General features: G+C 38.9%; 1 protein-coding gene across 2 annotated transcripts in view; it reads left to right on the top strand.

Annotated features, from left to right (window-relative positions):
- The window catches only part of gpc6a (glypican 6a), a 140974-nt gene that overhangs the window by 92418 nt on the left and 26154 nt on the right, over positions 1-22402 (top strand). The window contains exons 5-7 of one of the 2 annotated variants that reach the window (XM_063474259.1): positions 9187-9317; positions 11391-11534; positions 14498-14527. In XM_063474259.1, coding sequence (XP_063330329.1) covers positions 9187-9317; positions 11391-11534; positions 14498-14527 — 305 coding nt within the window. The remainder of the gene's footprint in view (positions 1-9186; positions 9318-11390; positions 11535-14497; positions 14528-22402) is intronic. The other variant, XM_063474269.1, reaches the window with a different exon arrangement.

Raw genomic sequence — 22402 nt, 5'->3', positions numbered from 1 at the left:
GGATGGATGTCACATTATATTACAACTTTCGTACCAGCTCTACGACCCAGTACCATGGCACTGGATGGATTAGTTGACTATACTAAAGGCCTTTTCTTTACTCTAGGGTGTCTCTTTACAGTCATCTAAATGTGTGATCTAACAGCAGTGATTGTGCTGCCACAATCACACATAGCAGCTCTGTTTGGTAAATGAAAGGCATTAAGCAGACTATTGTAGAATAACTTCCAAAGCCTGTGCGCTATCTTCAAAGAAAAGCCAATGGCGGCGAGTTATCTTATCAGTGGCTGCACACATCATCTGGTTTTTAAATACCTAATGTTTTGATTATTTAAGTTGTGCAGCCGTGAATATGTGAAGCCAGTAAGTGTGGCCATCACTATACCCAGTCCTTTTCCCCCCCATTTGCCACAACTTTCACAACTTTTATCATGCTCGTGTATAATCTGCTACAGTATATGATGATGCAGGCTTAGGATGTACCAAGTAGGGGTACCAGTGAAAACAGAACTAGAAATAGACCCCATATTTAGCTTTAAATGTATGCAGATCACCTACAGACTTTCCTTTTGCCTGTTATAATCATTTTTTCCATTTTAGGTCCTGTTTCAACACAACCAACTCTGGTCACAGAATGACTTCCATTAATTAGATTCACAAAGTATTTGTGCTTAAACTCTGTATAAGTTGTCAATATTATTGGAAATGCAGAAGAATTCCAAACAGAATAGATAGCAAGCTTCCTGTTATCCATCTAAACCTGACTAACTGGGTCTAGGACATGAAGCAAGCCAAAACACTTAGACTGCATGGCAGTGAAGGGTAGTGGTGTCGATGGTATCACTTAGAAACTAAACAAGACAATTAAAACAGTACGTGAACTTTAATATCATTCACGGTTTCAAGATATATATATTTTTAAAGTTCTTGTATTTTATATTTTATCAGAAGTCATTTAAGCATGTAGAACTAACCCCCTCTTAACAGTTCATATGGTTGACTCATACTCGCAATCCATCAAATATTCATTAAGCTATATGAAAAATAGGCTGTCAGGACTCCACTGAGGATATCATTTAGGTCTTTGAGTCTTTTATGGAATGGGTAACAGAATTGCTGCCAATTTCCCATCTACTCTCACTGAATTCCACCGAGGCTTTTTTTTTTTTTTTTTTGCAAAAGCATTAGAGAAGTACTCTGCTAAACATAGGCAGCAGAAGACTTCACAGGACTGAAGCTGGTCCCCTGCAATGACCTCCAGCCAGCTCCTGATGGAAATCTAACCAAGCATCACGCCCAATTTGAGACTACAGAGTAAACAAACAGGAGCGCTTTTCAAAGGCACAGGCACTAACAGAGCGAAGAGGGAGACTATCTGCGTCTGTATTCACTCAGTACGCTTTAGAAGCGAGGGCCTGGCATACAGTAGACAACATAGACATGTTTGTTCGAATGGTAAATAATTTGCAGTCTGACTTACACAGGGTTCGTACGGGTGCTTGAAATCCTTGAAAATGCTTGAATTCTAATGTCGTCTTTTCAAGGTTTGAAAAGTGCTTGAATTTCAGATGTGGTGCTTAAAAGTGCTTGAAAATGTAACCGTATTTCATTCACAATAAATAGCTATCTGATTGAATTGTTTTCTTATCAGATAGAGAAATAAAATGAGACGCAAAAGCAAAATTTCCCCGCCTGGGCTGCCTTGCGTCTGTTTCAATATGTGACCCCGCCCCTCCCTCGGACAGTCGGGGATGAGTGTGCTAACATACCTGTAGGTTGCTGTTTTAATGAGTGTTTGATGGAAAACAACAATGGCGGAGTTTGCGTTCTCCAGTCGCATGATAGGTGAGTCCTAGTAAATAAATTTCCAGTACGCGTACGTTACACATGCTATTTTTTTTTAAAATTATGATTATTATTTTGCTAGCTATCAAACTCGCTGGAGAAATTATTGAAATGCACTGAGTGTGATGCAGTATGGCAGCGCTATTACGGAATATGCTGTGAACTTAGCTAACATTACTTAGCAGTAATATGAGTTAATTTACTCAAGTGAAAGCTTTAAACATTAGCCCGATACACAACTAGCTAACTTATGGCTTTCTGATTAACCCTCTGGGGTCGACGGACCCAGAGTCTCAATTTCAACTTCGGGCGAACGTGCGGACTTCAAGCCATATACCAGTTTTTAAATTGTGTTGATAGGTCACGTAAAACCGATGTTTTTTAATTTTTTTTTTTTTGTTTTTTTGTGGGGGGGTTCCTGAATAAAACAGTGGCGTTTACTCCGGGAAGAAACGGTAAAAACGGCGTTTTTTATGGAGAGCGCTAGCAAACACGCTTTGCTTGTGAGTGAAAAAAGAAGAAACACTCCTTCCCTATTGGTGGAAAAATGTACCATGTCGACCAATCAAAAAATGATACGGCAACATGTGGTATTTGGTTGTTGGGAAGAAAGGGAAGAGAGAGAGAGCGAGTGAGCGAAAAAGAGAGAATTTTGATACGTGAGAGATTTGTGATGTTTATCATGTTTGGAGTCTCAAGTTAGTGTGTTGTCTTGTGTAGTTAGTGTGTAGTGTAGTCGTTTTGTTTTGTTTTGTGTGTCAGTTCTACTAGTGAACGTCACAGTTGCTGCAAAAAAGCCACCAAAGGCAGATTGCAGTGTAAACGCTGAGTGACACACCTGCTGTCAGACCTGCAGGTTTATCCCTGTGCTGTTCTCATCTGTGTTATAGTGGACACAAACTATTTTTTGGAGTTGCATAAATAATTTGTGTGCCTTCTTATTTGATGCAGCACACCTGATTGTTCTGTAAATAGTTTTGAATGGTTATATAAAAAACGCCTGAGCCTTGGCTGCATTTTTAGGTAAATAGTACCATGTAACTTTGTTGTTTGCAAAACTTGTTCATATTTTTTAAAAATGTCCAATTTCTATTTGCATTTCAAGTTATGAAAATGATTCGTTAAACATGCTTGTGGTTTTTACAGTCAAAAATATCACTTTCTACTTGTATTTTAAATTTTGCCTGAATTTAGATAAATTGTACTGAGGTGATGCAAATTGAAACATGCATTCTTTTTTTTTGGCTGGGGGGGTGCTGGAAAAGCTTAAAAAGGGACCTTGAAAGTGCTTAAAAAGTGCTTGAATTTGACCCTGAAAAAAGCGTACGAACCCTGCTTACAGAACGCATACACTATATAGACTTATATAGACGCCTCCCCTTTTCCCATCAAAATCAAAGCTCTAGTTTTACCCATGAAAAGTAACATTTTAGTCATTAAGTTTAGCATCCTTAAAAGATTTAACACTCATACTCAATGAATCCCCCATTGTCTGTCAAAATCTGAACTTTGGCGTCTAAGATGCTGCAAATGCCCTTTGAGTGCGCTGCCTGTGAGTCTGATTTCTCTTCTTAAACAAGCAAAATGTCAAAAGAAAAAATAACCAATCTGAAACGTTTATTAACAACTTCATAAGTTAAACTCTTCAAGCTAATGAGGCCCCTTTCAGATAGTTATTCCAGCAAATTCAGCAAACAATTAAATAGTTATCAGGGCAGAATAAATAGTATATGTAAAGAATATTAACATACAACGGTTAAAATATAAAATGTAACATAAAAACAGAAATATTACAAAGTGAAACAATGAAATCACAGATATATTGTGGATTAATGGTTAGCTGTCAGTGATTTTCATCATCAATAGCTCATGTTGTTAAGACTGTTTATGTGCTACATAGACACTTGATAGCACCAAGTTCAGCTCTCCCACCTTCAGCACTAGTAACCAGAAACATAATGTCATGTTGATAAATGTCTTTGTTAATCTTTCTCTTTATTTATTTTGTAAAGGTATCTGGTTTTATTTAAATACTAGAGATTTTACAGTTTAAAAAAAAACGTGGAAAACCTATCAACAAAGTTAAAGACAGAGATTTGGATCTTGTTTCTTCAGATCTTTGTCATTCGCAGATAGTCAGATCACTGTGTAGTCCACAGTTTTGTCTGTGCTTGATTATAGGGATATTGTTTATATGCACGCTTCGACCACCTTGAAGCCGCTTGACTCTGTGTATCACCGTGCGTTGCAATTTAGCACAGGTGATTAGTTTCTTACTCACCATTGTATCTTACATGAAAAAGTGGAATGGTCCTCCCTAATGAATAAAAGCAGGCAACCTTGCATGAGGTTTATTTACAAGGCCCTACTGCATAGATTGTCAATGTCAGGTCCCAGGACATTTTAGCATTAGCTGTACTTGAAATGAAAATGAATTACTTTATACTACTGTATATTTTCCTGCCTACAAATGGAGACTACAAAAGAACTACAAAGCTACATTCTCTGATTTCATTGGAGCATTTTATAAGGTCATATATATTTATCTGCAGCTACTCTTGAATATATGTTTCTTAATTTGTGATCACATATAAGGTCATTTCATTATGTGGTTGTATGTTTTTTGTACACAGGTCTCTCCTGAAAAAGAGCTCTCGATCTCAAACAGAGAAACAGTTTAAATAAAGGATTTAATAATAACAGTGATGTTACGTATTAATGTTACACTTTTTCTTTTGAATAGGCTGTGTTGCCTACTGTTGCAGCGTGGCAGCTGCACAACTCTACTAGACCTGAGAGCTGTTACAGCTTAATTTGTTAATTGTTAATACCAGGTTAGTGATTTAATCTTTGTTTTTAATAGACCCCTCTCGAAAAAGGCTAGTACTCCCTCTTCTGTACTCATCTGTCTCCTAAATCACTCCTCTTAGTCAAGCGGGTGAGCTTAATATCCTGCCCTGTCAATTGCCACTGAGAGAAGGGGGATTTTATATTTTTTAAATCTCATGATAGCCACTCTGAAATGCTGGCCTGAAGGCAGGAGCTAAACACATTCCACAATGGCTGGTCAGGACAGTCTTGAATGGTATTGGCTTTCCTCAGTGCCTCTGTGCTGCACTGTAATTGCAAGAGCTGTAGCTGACTTACCCCAACGATCTTATTTGTCAATTTTACAAGACCCCTAAGCTTTTCTTTAGTGAACAAGGTGAAATTTCCACACAAGGCTAAAATGCATAATATTAAAACTGAGATTATGCAGTTCAATCTCAGGAAAAGTTCCTTAGAGCAGTCACTGGGGGATTTAGAGCTCAGTTTTGACTCTTGGGTAATGGTTTTATATTCTTTCTTTTACCAACAATCAGTGACTATTGATTTGGTTTCGGTTTAACAACAATAACAACTTTCTGACCATTAGAAAGTAATTTCAGTTGCCTAAACATAATCATGCCTGAACCACAGGGGTGTCCGATTAGCACGCACTCAAAAATCATGCTGACAAATGACCTGCTTTGCCATTTAGACATAAGAGCCTCTTGCCCTGATTTTTTTGGAGTGCTCAGTAGTTTGAAACTACTGAGCTGTTTTGAAACTGCATTTGCAAACTTGCACTGCAACAACAAAACATCAGCAGTGATGGGAGAGCGGCAGACAATGTACCGATGCAGTGATGTTTTATTACAGTTTCCTTACTGTTAACAGATTCCACACAAGACCCAAAAAAACCAACAGCATACTCAAATGACAAGTATTGTCTCTGCAGACTTCCATTGTCGTTGTGTCACCGACTGATACGTTGCTCAGTTATGATAAACTTGGGTATTGTGTGTAATTTTGAGACGAGCCCACGCACTGCAGCTGGGTACTGTAAACATGTTTGCATCATATCTGTTAGTTGATGTTAAACGATAAGTTAATAACACGGCTTTTTCAAAAAGCACAGTTTTTTTAACCTGAAGCTGTGGAGTCATATTAACTAAATAATTTGTTAAATGTCAGCAGAAGCAGTTTTCGATGTTGTTTAAGCATTTTATATTGCATACAGTCATTTAGACCTGATTTAAGTGGCCATGCAAGAGGATGGAAGTTCTGCTTTTTGGCAGTGTCATTGCAGGCTTCGCCCCCTCAGGCTTCAGACCCAGAGGCTACTTATCACTCCGTGCCAGAACTCTGGTTATAATCACATCTATTTAATGACTTAAACATTTGATTCAAACATTACTGAAGACTCAGTGGAGCCAGAACAGTGTTTCTTCTGCCCTTTGGGCTAAATAGGCTTTTCCTGATTTGTTCACATCCCTGCAAATGTCACTGCACAGAGATAGACGTCTCCTTGATATCTCTACCCTTCCATTTAACCAGTGCTATACCCACAGACAAGACTTTTAATTACTTTTTGAGAGACAGGACAGTCTATTATCAAACACATTATTTTCACCTCAGACATCTCCCAGCCCGACTCAATCAATAGTACCATTCTTCTGTATGAACATATTAATATCACAGTCTTATAATGAAAATGAAAAGTGTCAGGTTCGGTGGGTAATCTGTTTTAGGTATCGATTCGTGCCGAGAGTCGTCCAAGGTCACGGTCCCTGCTTTATGTATGTATGTGTATATAGGTGTGTGTGCACATAAAAACACACACACACACACACACACATGCCTACCAGTGGGTATATTTAGCTCTTTAAACAACGCTCTCCAACTTCTTAAATTGTTGATCTATTTGCCCTCGCCTTTTCTCGCAGTTAACTCCTCTCCCCTTACCTTTTCTTCTTCATGACTCAGCCTCTCTGGTGTGCTCTTCCTATATTCAGTTATGTCACTGAGCATTTGCAAATTAACCTAATGATTAATTTCTTACAGCAGCAGAATATTGTTAGAGCTTGGCGTCTAGGCTTTGTGCTCATCACTCTGCACAAATAGTCTATATATAAAATTGGGAAGTGATGAGCAAATATTGCCCAGAGCCTACAGGTGGTGGAGAGTCCAAAACAACAGGCAGCAGATGCAGGGCATGAGCACCAATGACATGTCAGAAAGAGAGATGGGGACATTTTTATGCCTATGTAAAACACTGACATGGGAAATTGGGTGTTTTTGGTGTGTTGTGAGAAGGAGCTATGGTTTTGCCCCTGTTATTTATATTTACAGAGCGTCACCACCTTCTTTTAAAAAGGAAAAATTGTAATATAGGGCTGTCAAAAGATAATTAAGCTTCTGGGAACTCTAGACCGACCTGTGGTACAGGCATTATTCTCACCTATGCAGGTGTCCAAGCTCTGCAGCAAACTTGGATAAGATAAAGGTGCTGTCTCAAAAGCTAAGATAAGAAATTATTTAACTAAACCAATTTTTTTTTTTTAAAGATTGCTCAAAGACTTCAAATTCCAAGATACAGTTTTGGCAGCATGATACTAAAGTCACTGTACAGCAGGAAACCTCCCTGGATATACACGACTGCCAAAGACTTAATGAAAGCAAGAACAAAGAATCTGCAGAGTATAAGAAGAACACTAAACAAGCAAGGACTTTGTCAAGGAAATATTACATAGCTATATTTTTCAGCTGGAAGGTTTCATCGGGGTTTTGAAATAAAATACAAACACAGACACTTAAGTAACACAAGCCATGACACCGATGATTTATAGGTGTGTTGCTGGAAAAGAGAGCAGGCTACAAAATTCACATGGGAAATCAAAACTGTGAACATCTACCAGATGTAGCAGAGTATCTGTCTTCACAGCGAAACACGCGAGAATCAAAACGTTGCTAAAGTGCCTTAAGACTCGTTGCTTTGTTTGCAAGCAGGGACTTCATGACGGCACATTTGCTGCACACTTTTACCGAGTAAAACAAAACACAAGCTGACTTAAATGTGGACGAAAGTAACAGATCAGCCTGTAGATTGAAGGATTCTGTTAACAGAGTGATGAGACTAAAGTGGAACTGTTTGGATCCATGAATCAAGATGTCATGTTGTTTAAAAAGAGACAATCCACTGAAGAAGAATGTGTTGGCTTAGGTCCCCTGATGATTGGTAATCAGTTCATTAATCATTCCTGGTGCATCATTCAGTAGCCACCGGAGTCTCAAGAGATGTTATTCACTGAAAATATTCTGTCACATTTAAAGAAAAGAAGATGCAGCAATTAAATTAAGACAAGCTGCATGTTTTGGCAGCTGAGGATTTTTGTTTTTGCTTAAAATTCATAATCATACCCTATGTCGTATGATGTTTTTCTGGGGAAAAAACAGACACACAGCCTGCCACTGTTTGTGAATATGTGTGGGTTTTGTTTTTTTTTTTAAATTATATGTTATTTACTTTACTGCATATTTCATTACAATATTTTCATCCTTTTTTAGTCATAAAACTAGACTAAAGATATTTAAGAATTCAGCCTGGTTTCATGGCAGTTCAATTTTGAGAACAATTTTAATAATTTTTTTTTTTACCGTTCCTTCGTACAAATTTCCCAACATTATTTTGTGTCCATGAACACAACGTTTAATTTATCCGCTTTTATATGTACTAAGAGCTCCAACCGGTCATGGCAGATGGTTGCTCCTCCCTGCTGGAGGCTTCTTCCTGTTAAAAGGGAGTTTTTCCTTTCCACTGTCGCCAAGCGCTTGCTCGTAGGGTCTCATAGGTCTAAACCTTACAATACAAACCACCTTGAGCTGACTGTTGTTGTGATTTGGCACTATATAAATAAAATTGAATTGAATCGAATTGAAAACTGAAAAAAAAAATCTATAATTAAAAGTCAACATTTAGATGTTGGTTTGGCAGTGCTGGATTAAACTGCTTTGACTTTTACACCAAGTTTGATTCATATGTGAGAATTAAAGCTAGTTGGTTAAGGTCAGGCATCAAAAAACATCATTGTTTGGGTAAAAATCTTTGCCAGTCTTTTCAAACTTTGTTGTCATAGTTGCCATGATGATGCTTCCCTGCTTCCTCTACAAAAAAAACTTCTGACTTTAATATTTCCTACTGAACTGTATCGTATGTCGCTGAACATGAAAAGGCTGATTCATTTGCAAGTAGTTTTACTTATTTTCTGCCTGATGTACTATTTCAACCTACAAAAACAATGGAAATTGCAGGTTCCTTTTCGGATTTGTAATTTTTGGTTGTCAAGACAATCTTGAGACAGTTGTTTGCCCTGTTGTTTAAACCAGTGTCGCAGTCGCAGAGCTTAATACCTTGAGGGTTTTGTGCTGAAAGCTGATAATACTCATATGCAATGTTAACATACTGATACTCATAATGGAGAACCAATCCATTTGTGTTAAATATTTCTAAACTGACACGTGTCCTCTGTGTTTTGACAGATGCCATGCTGCTGGTGGCAGACAGGCTGCAAGGCCCCTCCAATATTGAAGCAGTTATACAACCAATTGACATCAAGATCTCTGATGCTATCATGACTATGCAGGACAACAGCATGCAAGTGTCAGCCAAGGTATTGTATCCTGAAGAAGCCGTGCTGACTTTTTTGAATTTGCGCTTAAAACAGTGTTTACACACACAATATCTGACATGGTAAACTATATGAACATTTTTAAGTAGTGTAAAACCACAAGTAGCATAAAAAATTGCCTTGTCTAATATCTCATCCAGGAAATAATGAGCATAATAACTGGACTATATTAGCAGTCCTCAACTTCTCATCTCATTGCCCCTTTTTATTTTGTTATTCATATGAATCTGCATGATTTAGTAGAAATATCTCACTCTGTGAAATGTAAATACAATATACAATTTTTATTACTTATTTATATAATAAATGCAACGCATCACAGTGAGCCTTCTAGCAACATATCAATCACAATATGACGTTGCAAAATGTTCACTGTCAGCATTCAGACGGTTCCCTTGTATTCGCATATCTAAAATTTGGGACAGGACATATTAACGTTTTCGCGATATCATAAACTGCGATGCATCCATGGAATCTACACAGGGCAGAACCTCTGGTCTTCACATTTCCTGTGAATGAATTTAGTAAGCCATTTCATAGTACATGAAGGAGGTTTCTAGGAGACAGATTAACATGCAGTAGAAGCTGCTAATTCTGTCTTTGTCCTCTTTAGACTTCAAATTGCAAATTGGTCTTTGGCATATTTTAAATATGAAGTGGCACAATTAGGATATTATCACACAGTGGATGGTTTTTCACTGCCTTTCTTGTCAAAAGGCAGCTTTTTCACTTCATCATTGTTATTCTGATGGTTTCGTGTGGCCCATCTTCATGCCAGAGTTACAAAAGTCACTGTGAATTAGCCGTCACATTGTCTCCCATATCAAACAGCTGTCAATGTGCAACTTAACCCCTTGTCAATGCACTTGACATCTCACTTCTCTGAGGCTGTGCTTGGCTGACAGATTGGTCTCAGATTATAATCTTTCACATTTTGACCATTTTCCTGAGCTGTGTCTTGTTCTTCGTTTACTGCTCCTCAAACCTGTTGAAAACCATTTTGATTTTGCGATGTGTAAGGAAGCGTAATCATGGTGAAGAATCGCTAAATATTAGAAAAAAAGCAGTATCTTGTCATGACAGCCGTCTAATACATCAGGGTGCTCCATCACCTACTGAGTCAGGGGCCAGTAAACGTGCCAGGGAGGAATGCTAATGAGCTGTGCTGTTTGGAGGTGTCTTGTTTGGGCCTTAAAAGCAATCTGTTGTTCATATGAACCTCTATGAGCCACACACTGATTAATGCGAGATTCCAGTGGTAAATCTGCACTTCTCGAACCATAAACAACTCAACTTTTGTTTTTTAAGCTTAAGAACTTTCCTTTTAAAAAAGCCAATGTGTGTCCGGGTTTACATTGCTCCCAGGTAGTTACTCACTCTGTATCGCTCAGCCGTGTAACACTAAATATTACAAAATGCTACAATTCTGCATTTTCCTCTCCCAAAAGTTTTCCTATTTGCAGTTCAGAATAAAATAAGCCTATTACTTTTTATCTCTTCTGTACGCTGACAGCTTCATTTCAGTTGTATTTTGTGATAACGTGGATGCAAAACAAGGATGCGACACAGAATCCTGGTCAGATGTCAGATTTTCTTAATTTTATATCTCGCTAGGACGACTGAGTAACAACATATCAAGGGTTAATTCCTTTTCTCCCAACAATATCACACTTCATTTAAAAAGAGACTCATCACTGATAGACAGTATTGGTTCCAGGACGGCTCTCTACAGTTTGGCTGTCTCAAATCACAGAGCAGAAATGGTGCTGAGAGCAAATTGACAGAGGGAGAAATATCAGTGGTAGAGCAAAGTACAAGTTTTGTGGGATCAAAATGGACGTGTAATCTACAAAGTAACAGACTCAGCCCTGGCTCGGTGCAGTTTTGTGCATCCTCTGAATGCTGACAACTAAATTATTTATCACAGCAAAAGTTCGCTGTCATTATTATGGGGAAATATTGCATTATTATTACAAAACTGGGCAGTTTGTCCTCTTTTCCCTGGCGTCTGCCTTTTCTCTGCGGTTACTTTGTGTACCTCTGTTCTGTTTTTAGGTCTTTCAAGGGTGTGGCCAACCAAAGCCATCAGGAATAGGCAGGTCTGTGCGGGGCATCTCAGATGTGTTCAGCGGGCGTTTCAGGCCCTACACCCCTGAGGAGAGGCCAACCACTGCAGCTGGAACAAGCCTGGATAGACTGGTATGCACCAAGACTAGATAATATCGCCAGTACTGTAAACCTGGATTGAAAAATGCAGTTATAAAAATTGAATGAAATAATAATTACCTTTGTGATATAAACAGCTCCAGAGATGACTGAAAGATGAAATAATTTATGTGGAAGAACTGATCCATTCCTAAAGCAAACCTCAAATACAGAGCCTTGACTTTAAAGCCTAACTCATGCGGTGCTAATGCATGATGATTTCCAGTAAAGAAGTCAGGATTCTGCCAACAAAGGATGCAGAACACGCTTCCTTTCTCACATTTTTCAAAAGCTCCACTGATTTCCACTGTACAGAAGTGGAGTGTTTTTGAAATTTTATTGGCAGAGGCAGACTCGGTGGTGGCATGCTGAGTTTAAGGTCGACTTACTGGGGCTCATGTCAAAAGGCCAGAAAAAATAGAGGCTTGTTCATATAGTCCATATAGCCCCCAGGTGCTGTGTGACTTCCACTGCTGCTGTACTCGGACTTAAAATATTTCCGTTCTTGCACTCACTGCCGATGGTTGCAGAGAAAAATCACAACAGCACACGCTTTTTCAACACAAGCTGGACATGTTGTTTAATACATATTCCTCGTGAGCATGAGAGAAGGGTAAAGCCCAAGCCTTATCCCAAAATGTGCAATATTTTGAGTGAACAACAGCATACAAAAGATTCAGCCTCCACCCACCAAACTTCAGAATGATGAAAAAATGCTAAGACATTAATTGAGGCTACAAAAAAGGTCTTCGGAGCCCCCTGATGCTACTGAGGCACATTGTGTAGGAGGCTGTCAACGTCAAGCTTCGCTATAGAGCTGCGCAGAAGCCCATAAGTTGATACGATGTTAAACCGGGCCTCACAGCCCACGACTCCTCATCTTTTCCCCTGTTGCTACAAAATATGTGCTGCTGTCATGTAGCAGCAAAAGCAATGCACCTGATATTAACTAAGCTGTGTGTGTTTCATGTCAAGCTGACTTATTCTTATGGATATGAAACACACTTGTATGAGTAGGGATGCCTAACATAAAGCACTGTGGTCATAAAGAGATAGACAGGCTAAGGAACAATCCTCAGGTACGGTTTGGCATTTAAGTGTGCTAACATCCCGCACAGCATTGCACCACCAGCAGCAGCTTCCCATGCTTTCATGTTGTTTACACCAAATTCTGGCCCTGCCGTCTGAACGTCTCAGCAGAAATGGAGACTCATCAGACCAGGTGGCATTTTTCCAGTATTCTGTGGCACCAGGTGTGGTTTTCTGCTGCTGTAGGTTTGATGTGTTGTGCATTCAGAGACACTCTTCTCCATACGTTGGCTGTAACGAGTATTTATTTGAGTTGCTGTTGCCTCCCTATCAAATTGAAGCAGTCTAGCCACTCTACTCTGACCTCTGGCATCAACAAGGCATAGAACTGCCTCTCACTGGATATTTTCTCTTTTTTGGACTGTTCTCTGTAAACTATAGAGATAGTTCTGGGGGGGAAATCCCAGGAGATCAGCAGTTTCTGAAATACTCAGACTAGCCTGTCTGGCACCAGCAACCATGCCACGTTCAAAACACATTTCTTCCCAATTCTGATGCTCAGTTGGACTCATCTTGACCTGTATGCTGTATATCCCTAAATGCATTGCATTGTTGCTTTGTGACTTTCTGATTAGATAGTTGTGTTAAAGAAGCAGTTGAAAAGGTGTACCTAATGAGTGGATATATTTTAGGGCAAGAAAAAGTTGCATTGTTTTTTACTTATAAAAGTCTGAAATTGTTACTATTCCTGCTGTTTAACATAATATGGCCTTCTAACAAATCTTTAATGAATATGTTATGTTTCTCGACAGTTACTGCTTTAAGTAAATTCAGTTAAAAGACAATTGTGAAGTAATACTAACAGAATATCAGCTGAAGTGTGCACTCACACAGGCTGGAAAATAGCTCCTTATGCTGTGAATTTTTCCTCTGGCCAATCCATTTAGACGATGTTTTTTTATGTAATCCTCACTCCAACTAGTAAATCCGTTTATTAAACACAGTATTGTCTTTTAAAATAAAAGGTACATTTTATAATCTTCAACTGTGCAAGTTGTTCCATGGGATTAAAATGGAAAAAAGGAAGGAGCAGAGACGTGATTACAGGCAGCAGAGAGTATTGTGGCTGTCTCCATAAGTAGTCTTTACTCCAAAAATAGCTGTAATTGTTAGGAATACCACAGTGACTGTATAAAAGATGTCCAGAACCTTTAAAGTGTTATTCTTGAACACTCCGTATCTTTACACTCAGACCTCATTTGAAAATTAGAACCAAATCCACTTTTTTCTGATTCATAACTTGCACATTAAAATGTGTGGGAAAAATCTAAAAGGCAAAAGCGCATTTAGAGAAAACCCACTGGTTTCACTATCTTTAATAATGTATGCTTACATGCACTCCAGCCTGCTGCTTGCAAAAGATTTGAAAAGTTGTTCCAAGAAGTGGGAACTGGGTAGCTCAGGAAAACATATCTAACCCATTCTTCAATGTACTTGCATCTCACTGTGTAAATTTATTAGGTGTGTTATGTGTAATACTTACAGTACAAATACATGTGAAACACTGAAGTATTAAAAAGTTGGCGTATTTTGCTAAACTGATTGCATTGCTTGAAACAACCACTGTCATTAGACCACTTCAGCCTGCGTTCCCACATTAGGCTGCTGTTTGTATGCAGGTGGTGATCTGTGCATTGATCAGACTTGATAGCAGCTGATTTCACACTGGAAAATGTATTGTGAATAAAATGGTTTGAGGTACTCAATCTCATAGGCTGGTGAATAGAATATTTTAGCAGCACCATTTATCATTTAACTTTTTGCTTCACTAACTAGTCATTATTTTGGCCCTATTCTCTCTCTCAGTCTCTCTATTTCTCTGATGTCCAATTAAATCTCTTTCTTCTTCATTTCTCTGCTGCTCTCAGAGGGCTGTCTGGAGGACAATGCAACACAGTGTAAGCTTTCCATTCCTCCTCTTGCATTCACAATGTCATGTGTCTCGTGGTGTTTTAATCAACCTGCCAATAGTGCTTCACTTTGCCACATTATTCAGAACTGATATTGATTGCTTGTTTGTGGCATGTCTGCTTTATTTTTACTTAGTATTTTTGTTTCTTGGTAACTTGGTAACTACACTGAAACTATGAACAGCTGAAACCAATATTTACAATTGTGTTTTTCTGCCTCACATTTGGTCTAACATGGGTTATATTGACAGAAAGATGGTTCAGCTGTTAGAACTTGCCCTACAGCTTTGGATAGCTTTCTCTTTGGGTTTCCTATATTGTGTTTCTAGTGCTGCTCTGCTTGATCGGAGGATTTAAATTATTTGTTTGTATTGTAGGTTTTATTCACATTAACCCTGTTGCGACCCTTTTATGCATGAGTATTCCCCATTGTTTTTGCTTGTGTTGTGCATGACTTTTTGTATTCCTTGTATAGGTGTAGACAAGCTGAGCAAATTAATTGAGTCTATCATTTATCATCCAGGAAAATCTGAAAGACTTAAAGAACTGCAAAATTGTTGATGTACGCAGCTACAGCTACTGTATAGTACTTAATCTAGCTGCTGTAGCAAACAGTGACTCAGTCTGTTACATAAGTTTAATACTGTTTGTGTTTTTTTAGCACTTACATATAGAAGTTAAATATGCATGTATTAGGTATGTCTTATAGCATCTTTTGGTAACAAAATTCTGGAAAGGTAACAATAATTGATTTTTTTCAGTACAGAAGGCAGCATTAGTGCCGCTTACAGTTGTCAAAAAACTGATCCTTGGATACTAATTGATGCTAAATATTACTATTGGATCAGATACTCATTTGCAATATTAGCAGTGCCATCGTCACAGAGCCCCTCATAACGCTAGTAGCTAAACACCTGAATAGAACAAGCTTGGCGAAGCTTAAAGGCTGACATTTCAGTCTTTATCAAGAATTCTGAGACAATGTTGAAGTATTTGAGTTATTTTGAATGCTTACCTGTCTGACACACACATTGCAGTTAGCTGAAGGAAATATTACCCACATTATCCTTCCCCTCCTGTTATTGTTGAGGTAGCAGCTAGCGGCTATGGCTAATAATAACATGACAACATTAATCTTGGAGCTCGGCAGTAAATGTTATCAGTTCTACTGGTCTGTAATATTAATATTTACATAACGGGATAATGTAGTTATTTGTGTATAGAAAGTGATATATTTCCGTTAAAGTCCTGATTTACTAATAATGCAGATTGAAGGTGAGAGCAGTCTACCAGCATCTAGACAGAAACAGTGTAAAGTTCCTTAATAACCCCATTTAATTAGCGATGAAATATAGTGCCAAGAACCACAGGAAATATGCATTCTTTAAAATATGCCTGTTAATTTTATCATTTTTTTTCACCATGGTAAAAAATGGTTTGGAGTCGCAAGTATTTTTCTGGGGATTGGTTCTGAGTTTGAAATTCTAGTATCATGACAACCCTAGTGTGCACACTGTACTGCATGAAAGGCATTGATTGTAATGAATTAATTATTTATCCCTTGGCTGTCACAGGGTGACACGCAGCGTGCACTCCTGACAGGTCTCTGTTCTATCGCAGGGCTAACACAAAGAGACAGACAACTATTCACGCTCACATTTACACCTGTGGCCAATTTAGAATCACTAATTAACTAACAAGCATGCCTCTGGACTATAGGAGAAAGAATATGTAAACTCTTTCTAAATAATTGTGATAGTAATGTCTTCCAAAAGTCTTCAAACTCTTGAAGTCTTCAAACCTTCAGCATTTGAAGGTCTTTGTGCTTTCGATTGGAAGGTGAAATGTCTGATTCCTTTTTTCGCTTCTCTCTCACACTCTGGATGTGATTACGGTCTGATTTGTAAAAGCAGCTGCTGATTACATAATCAGTGTCTGGGACTGACTTCAGCACACATTCAAGTCAAGGAATGGTCAAAAGGTGCAGTTTAGTGGCACAGTCTTTCTTCAATTGTCTGTGGTATTTGAAGTAAAAGCGGTGAGCTTTACAAACTCAGACCAAAACACTAAAGAACTAAATTATTGACTTTAAGCCCCTAAGGCATTATAAATGCTGAATTAGTGCTACGATATATATTGAGTACTCCACTATCTCATCTGCCTCACTCTGAATGATTTTAAGCTGAAAGCCTAACTCGGTGGTTCAGACTGTCAAAGTCCTAACAGCTGAGCACACATTTGTCCTGGCTTACGTATACAAATACAGCTACTGGTAAAAACACTGCCTTTTTGAGCTGATGGCTAGCGTGTTCTTTTTTTTTTTTCTTTGAAGCTTAATTGGGGTTTAACTGAATCCTAATTTACTGATAATGCATGATATATATGAATGGTGTGGCCATAGCGTGCTTTCAGTGAAATCTGTCTTCCTGTATGACTCATTCATTACTGGAACTGAATGAACTCTTTGTAATTCAAAGAAGGTCTCCTCTCACACTGAGCAAGGGCAGCTTCACGGTCTTGCTTATACATATTGGGTCCTCTGCCTGAGAGCTTGAGGGACCTTGGATGAGCTCAGATGTTGTTCCTGGGATCTGCTGGAGCCACTCGCCTAGCTTGGGGGTCACTTTACTGAGTGCTCCGAATACCACTAGGACCACTGTTCTTCCTGATGTTGCTGTCATTCATTATCGCTACATCTATCACTATGGCCGTGTTCCTCTGTTTGTCTACTACTATGTCCAGTTGGTTAGCCATCACCAGTTTGTTCGTCTGTATCTGGAAGTCTCACAGGATCCTGTAAACTATGCTGGCCACTTGGTTATGGCGTTCCATGTATGCCCTGCCTGCTAGCATCTTGCACCATGCTGTTATGTGCTGGATTGTCTCACGGGCATCTTTACACAGCCTGCACCTGGGGTCTTGCCTGGTGTGATAGACCCCAGGACCACCGTGCAAGGGCCTGTCCTTCCATGATGGTTCCTCCTCTCGCTCCTCGTCTTTCTTGGGTTTCTGCTGCGTTAGGTATTCACTAAACACATGGCCAGTTGTCCCTATCTTCCTGATGTACTCGTGGATGTTCGTTGTCTAATCCTGGACTGTGGTACTGACACTCACTAGACCTCGGCTTCCTTCCTTCCGCTTAGCATACAGTCTCAGGGTGCTGGATTTGGTTGAAACCTTCATGCATTGTAAGGAGTTTCCTCTTCTTGATGTCAGTGGCTTCTATCTTCTTCTTTGGCAAGCGTATTATCCCAGTAGGATACCTGACCACCGGCAGGGTGAAGGTGTTGATAGCCTGGATATTGTTGTTGCCATTCAGCCGACTCCTCTTCATTTAGTGTTGCGCTAAAGCCTTTTGTTCAGTATACACAACAGTATTTGAGCATATCATCAACCATGTGTTCCATGTTCAGATTCAAGAGGATGCTGATGGTGTGTTCCTTGCATATGTAGTATTTCTATTCTGTTTTTATTTTGAGAATGATAAACAGATGTCTGATAGCACAATTCTGACAGAAATTACTTTGTTCTCTGTCTGCTTAGCATTGCTGACCCGGCATTAATGTCGGTGCCTCCATTCTACAAACGCTCACCGAAAAAAAAAAATAAATAAATAGAAAACAATGATGGATGTTAGATGATTCAGTTGTTGATTTATTCGACTAAATTCTAACTATTTTGAGTCTCCCTAATGGGTTGTTTGTTGTTGTGCACTGTTGAAATGGGGATGCAGTTGAAAAGAAAGTAAATCAGTCATTAGCAGTGGCCAGGCCTTTCTCCATGCTCCATTTCACATTCTTTTAGCAGAGTGCCAGGGCCAGGAAACGATCTGGCAAATGGCATTTTTCTCAGGAAGGAAAAAGTGTTAAATAAATGATCACTGTTTTATTTCTTAATCAATCACGGTAATCCAGTGCTGAAAGGCATCAACCTATATGTACTTTATTGTGCAACTGTTACATAGCCACAGTATACTGAAAGAATGGAGGGATTTATAGAGCTTTAGCTGAACACACTGTCAATTTGAATGCATGAAAAGAGTCGATCTGAGCATCCCTCAGCTTCTGAATGGCAGCCGGCATCACTATTCCCACATGAAAGTTTCTTTCTGCCAGAATAATCAGTCATATAGAAATCACTCCGCCCAGTGCAATTGTAGACACAACTGCCAATTATGACCGATGGTAGCAGAGCCAAATTGGGTAAATCCATGAGTCATGCCATAAAATGGATCGAGTTACAGCCCTAATGAAATTCTGGCATGTAATGCAGATCTGTTCTCTACAGTTTTTCTCTTTAATAGCCTGTGCAGATCAGCAGGCAAAAAAGAACAAGTGTTAAGACCAGTTAATCTCACTGGCATGCTAATTCGGAAAACTGGGCATGCTGAGCTAATGTTTTAGAAGCAGTAACAACCAAAGGGCTTGAGTGCTTTTGGGGTTTCTAAACTCTATTTTAGATTATGCTGACAGAAATCTGGGGAAAAGAATCTCAGCAGTGTCTTGACTCAGTTTCTTTTTTTAAATAGAACAGAAAGCGCTATAGTTCAGCCACTTAAGAGCGTGTGATTCTCTCTATACGTGTGTTTAAAGGGAGACATTATGTATCCATGTCTGTAGTATGCAGGGTGATATCTTCGACTTAGTCAGTTAATTTCAGTTCAGTTAATGCATTTTTTCATACAGATGGTCACACATGTTATTAACTCAAAGGACCTGAGAGGTAAAAAGTAAAATCCACTGATAATTCATCTCTATTTTGTACATGGGGGGGAAACCACAAGTGCAGAAGATTTTCTGTGTCTTAGTGGGTCTGTTTTCACGTACAGAAAGCACTCCTCAGTTTAAATTAAACTAAAGACTGAGATGGAAAACTTTTAGCCAGTCCAGCACCTCACCAGGTCTATTTTAAATCTTCGTATAATACTTATTATTAACAAAGAATTTAAAATAATGGGATGGTATGAACTGGTTGTCTCAGGACTACCCTCTATGGCTATGTAGAGGGCAATGAATTTAACTGTCCAGAGGTAATTCTGTCTGTCAAAAGTGATGAAAATCTGACAGTGACTGATGTGTAATCAGCCATGCTCGCTCAACAGAAACCTGTCTCACAAAATGAATTAGAATTAATGAACATGGACAGACACAACAGATCAATGTGGCCACCTTCTAACTCCTTTGTGTTTAAAGTCAGCTTCATTACTTTGTTTTCCATTGCACCAGTTCCTTTGCTTCAGCACGCTTAATTTGGTATAGCTTTCTCTTTCATTTCATGTATCCTTTAAGTTTTATGTCTTGCTTCGTTCTTATGCTAAGCCCAATTGAGCAATTGCCCAAGGATGTCTGCATTCTTCACATTAAGCAGTCTTTTTTTCCAATACTTTTTCACTTTGCCAACTTAGCAGAGCGCACACTAAATGATGCATCACTGATCGTGTATTAAGCGGTGAAATATTTTCCTCCACTGTGGTGGTTTTGCGCTTTTTAATGTTCCCATTTTCACAAAAACACACAAATGAGTAAAAATATATTTCACTATAATATTGAAAGAATGACTAGCTCACAGGACTCTCTGTCAGTGTGCTTGTTCTGCCGCCGAAGGAGGAAAGAACGAAGCTAGACACCTATTGTGGTGGACAGCTGGTTGGGAAATGTGCACAGTATGGTGCGTGCTGCAGGGAGATACTCCAGTAAATTACAAAACCATGGTGATGTTTTGTTGTTTGCTGGTTTCCAGCTACTCTGCCTGGGTTATTTGCAAGCTCTTCTGGGCTTTCTCTGCTCTCTGTTCTGGGAGCTCCTTACAAATCTTACACTGCAGTGCAAGAGCACCGTATGATTTTCTACTGACAAAACCAGCAGAGTTCAAAATTGTTTGACATAGATGGCGCGAAATCTTCTGTCAGATTTCAAGTTTCACCCAAGAACTAGAATGAGATCAGTGACACTCTTTCAAATCCAGACATGAGAAATATGTGGACTTTGTTTCAGAGTTCATAAATCTGGCTGAGACAAGCAAAAATTGGTGAAATGTGTGACAAAAATATAGTTCTTACAAGAAATGCACAATGAAAAAACAATAACAGCTGTGCTTAGTTAACAGGCTGCTTCTACTTCTGGTACTCCTGATTTTTAAAGCAGGGACAACACTATATTAGGTTTCCCATAATTCAACAATGAATGAATGAATGAACTAGGTAGATAGATAGATAGATAGATCCAGTCCCTTTTAACCAATTTTTATTGTTAATCATCCAAATGGCATAATGGCAAACAAGCTTCTTCTGATTCTTTCCTTTGTTTACCCATCACTGTCCACGGCTTTAAAATCCAGGCCTCCTTTCCATCACCACTGTGGTTTTGTTTTCTATATTGCTCGTGTGCTGTTATATCAAATGCTTCAATACATTTGATGCTGTATTTTTCATGGTTGAACACATTTTGCTGCTGGCACAAAGTTTATAGCTGACAACAATGTTCTTTGCATTTTTTACTGGAGGGAAATCACAATAAAACCTGTTGTCTCCTTCTCTGCCTCTTTGTCATGCTGTATCCTTCATCTAGCTCACCTCCCATGTGTGCATGCCATCACAAGATTGCATTCCTTGGACAAAAACAAATGTCAGTCTGGCATGCTAGTGTTATTTGGATTAGTTAATATGATATAATAACACACAATAATTGATAATACGTGATACTGATGAGACATTGTCCAACTCTTGATGTCTCTCCCTTGCATATGATCTAAATGGAAATGGACAAACCAGCTTATTCAGCATGCTACTACATATACATAAAGTATACTGTACACTTTCAGTCTGCTGATTAATTAACTAGTCACTATACTCTGTCGTGTAACAGTGATGGAAAATTTCCTTGTAATCTAACATCTGTCCTCCCATTATTCATGGCCAGTGCTGTCAAAGAAGCGAAATGTCCATGAGGTAAACAGTGATCTATCATACATCATTTATTCACTATCTCCCCACAGTAATGAAGAAAGCTCAACCTTTCTTGTTTTCATCTTCAGTTTCAGTGTAAATGAGAATTTCCCATCTTGATCTAAATTTGGGCCCAGACTGCTCAGCTAAACCTGGCTGCTTTACCCTCTGAGCAGTTTGTGTGTATATGCCGCCAGAAAGGCGCAGCATTTATTGGAATCTGCCTCGGCTCTAGCATCTCTTCTCATCATCAGGCTGTTTAGCCCACTACTGTTTCCCTTGACATTGTGTGGTTATCACTCCTGCCTAAAGGTAGAAGGTGTTTACCTTGATTTAGCGCTGCAGAGCCTTGTGAGCTTAACTCATCTACATAGGCTGGCAGGCAAGCTGAAATAAACCAGTGTGGCCAAGAAAATCCTATTTAGAGCATTATTCAAAGCACTGAATCACAAAATGCAGGGCCATTGTGTTTGAAGTAAGCTAACCCAATTGCTGTGAGCATAACAAGGAAGTGACCATTTGTGTTGGTTCTCTTTGGAGATTTTCCGACTTTTTCAAAGCCCATCTTTGCTATGCTTTATATAATTTAAATCCCCCGGTGCAGACGGGTTCAAGCCACAATACCATTAGCTGGTTCCTGGTGGTGTCCATGTGACCTAGAAACTCCAGGACTTTAAGTGATCCTGCAGGATATCTTTGCATATTTATCAAGGTTACATAACACATTTTTGGTGAAAATTGGTAAATGCACATGTTCTTTTCAGCAGTATCTGTTCTTTTTATGTGATGCTTTTTATTGGTGATTGAAGTTTACTCTAAGATGATTAAAATTTTCTTTGCTGAATGTGTTCTTAGTGTTTAAGTACTGATACAATGATATTTGTTAATAACTGGTCAGTTAAAGCTAGATGGTGGCTATT

Source organism: Pelmatolapia mariae, linkage group LG1 (assembly GCF_036321145.2).
Source record: "Pelmatolapia mariae isolate MD_Pm_ZW linkage group LG1, Pm_UMD_F_2, whole genome shotgun sequence".
Lineage (NCBI taxonomy): Eukaryota > Metazoa > Chordata > Actinopteri > Cichliformes > Cichlidae > Pelmatolapia > Pelmatolapia mariae.
Note: the sequence above shows the minus strand (reverse complement) of the source record. Positions and strands in the feature narration are given on the sequence as shown.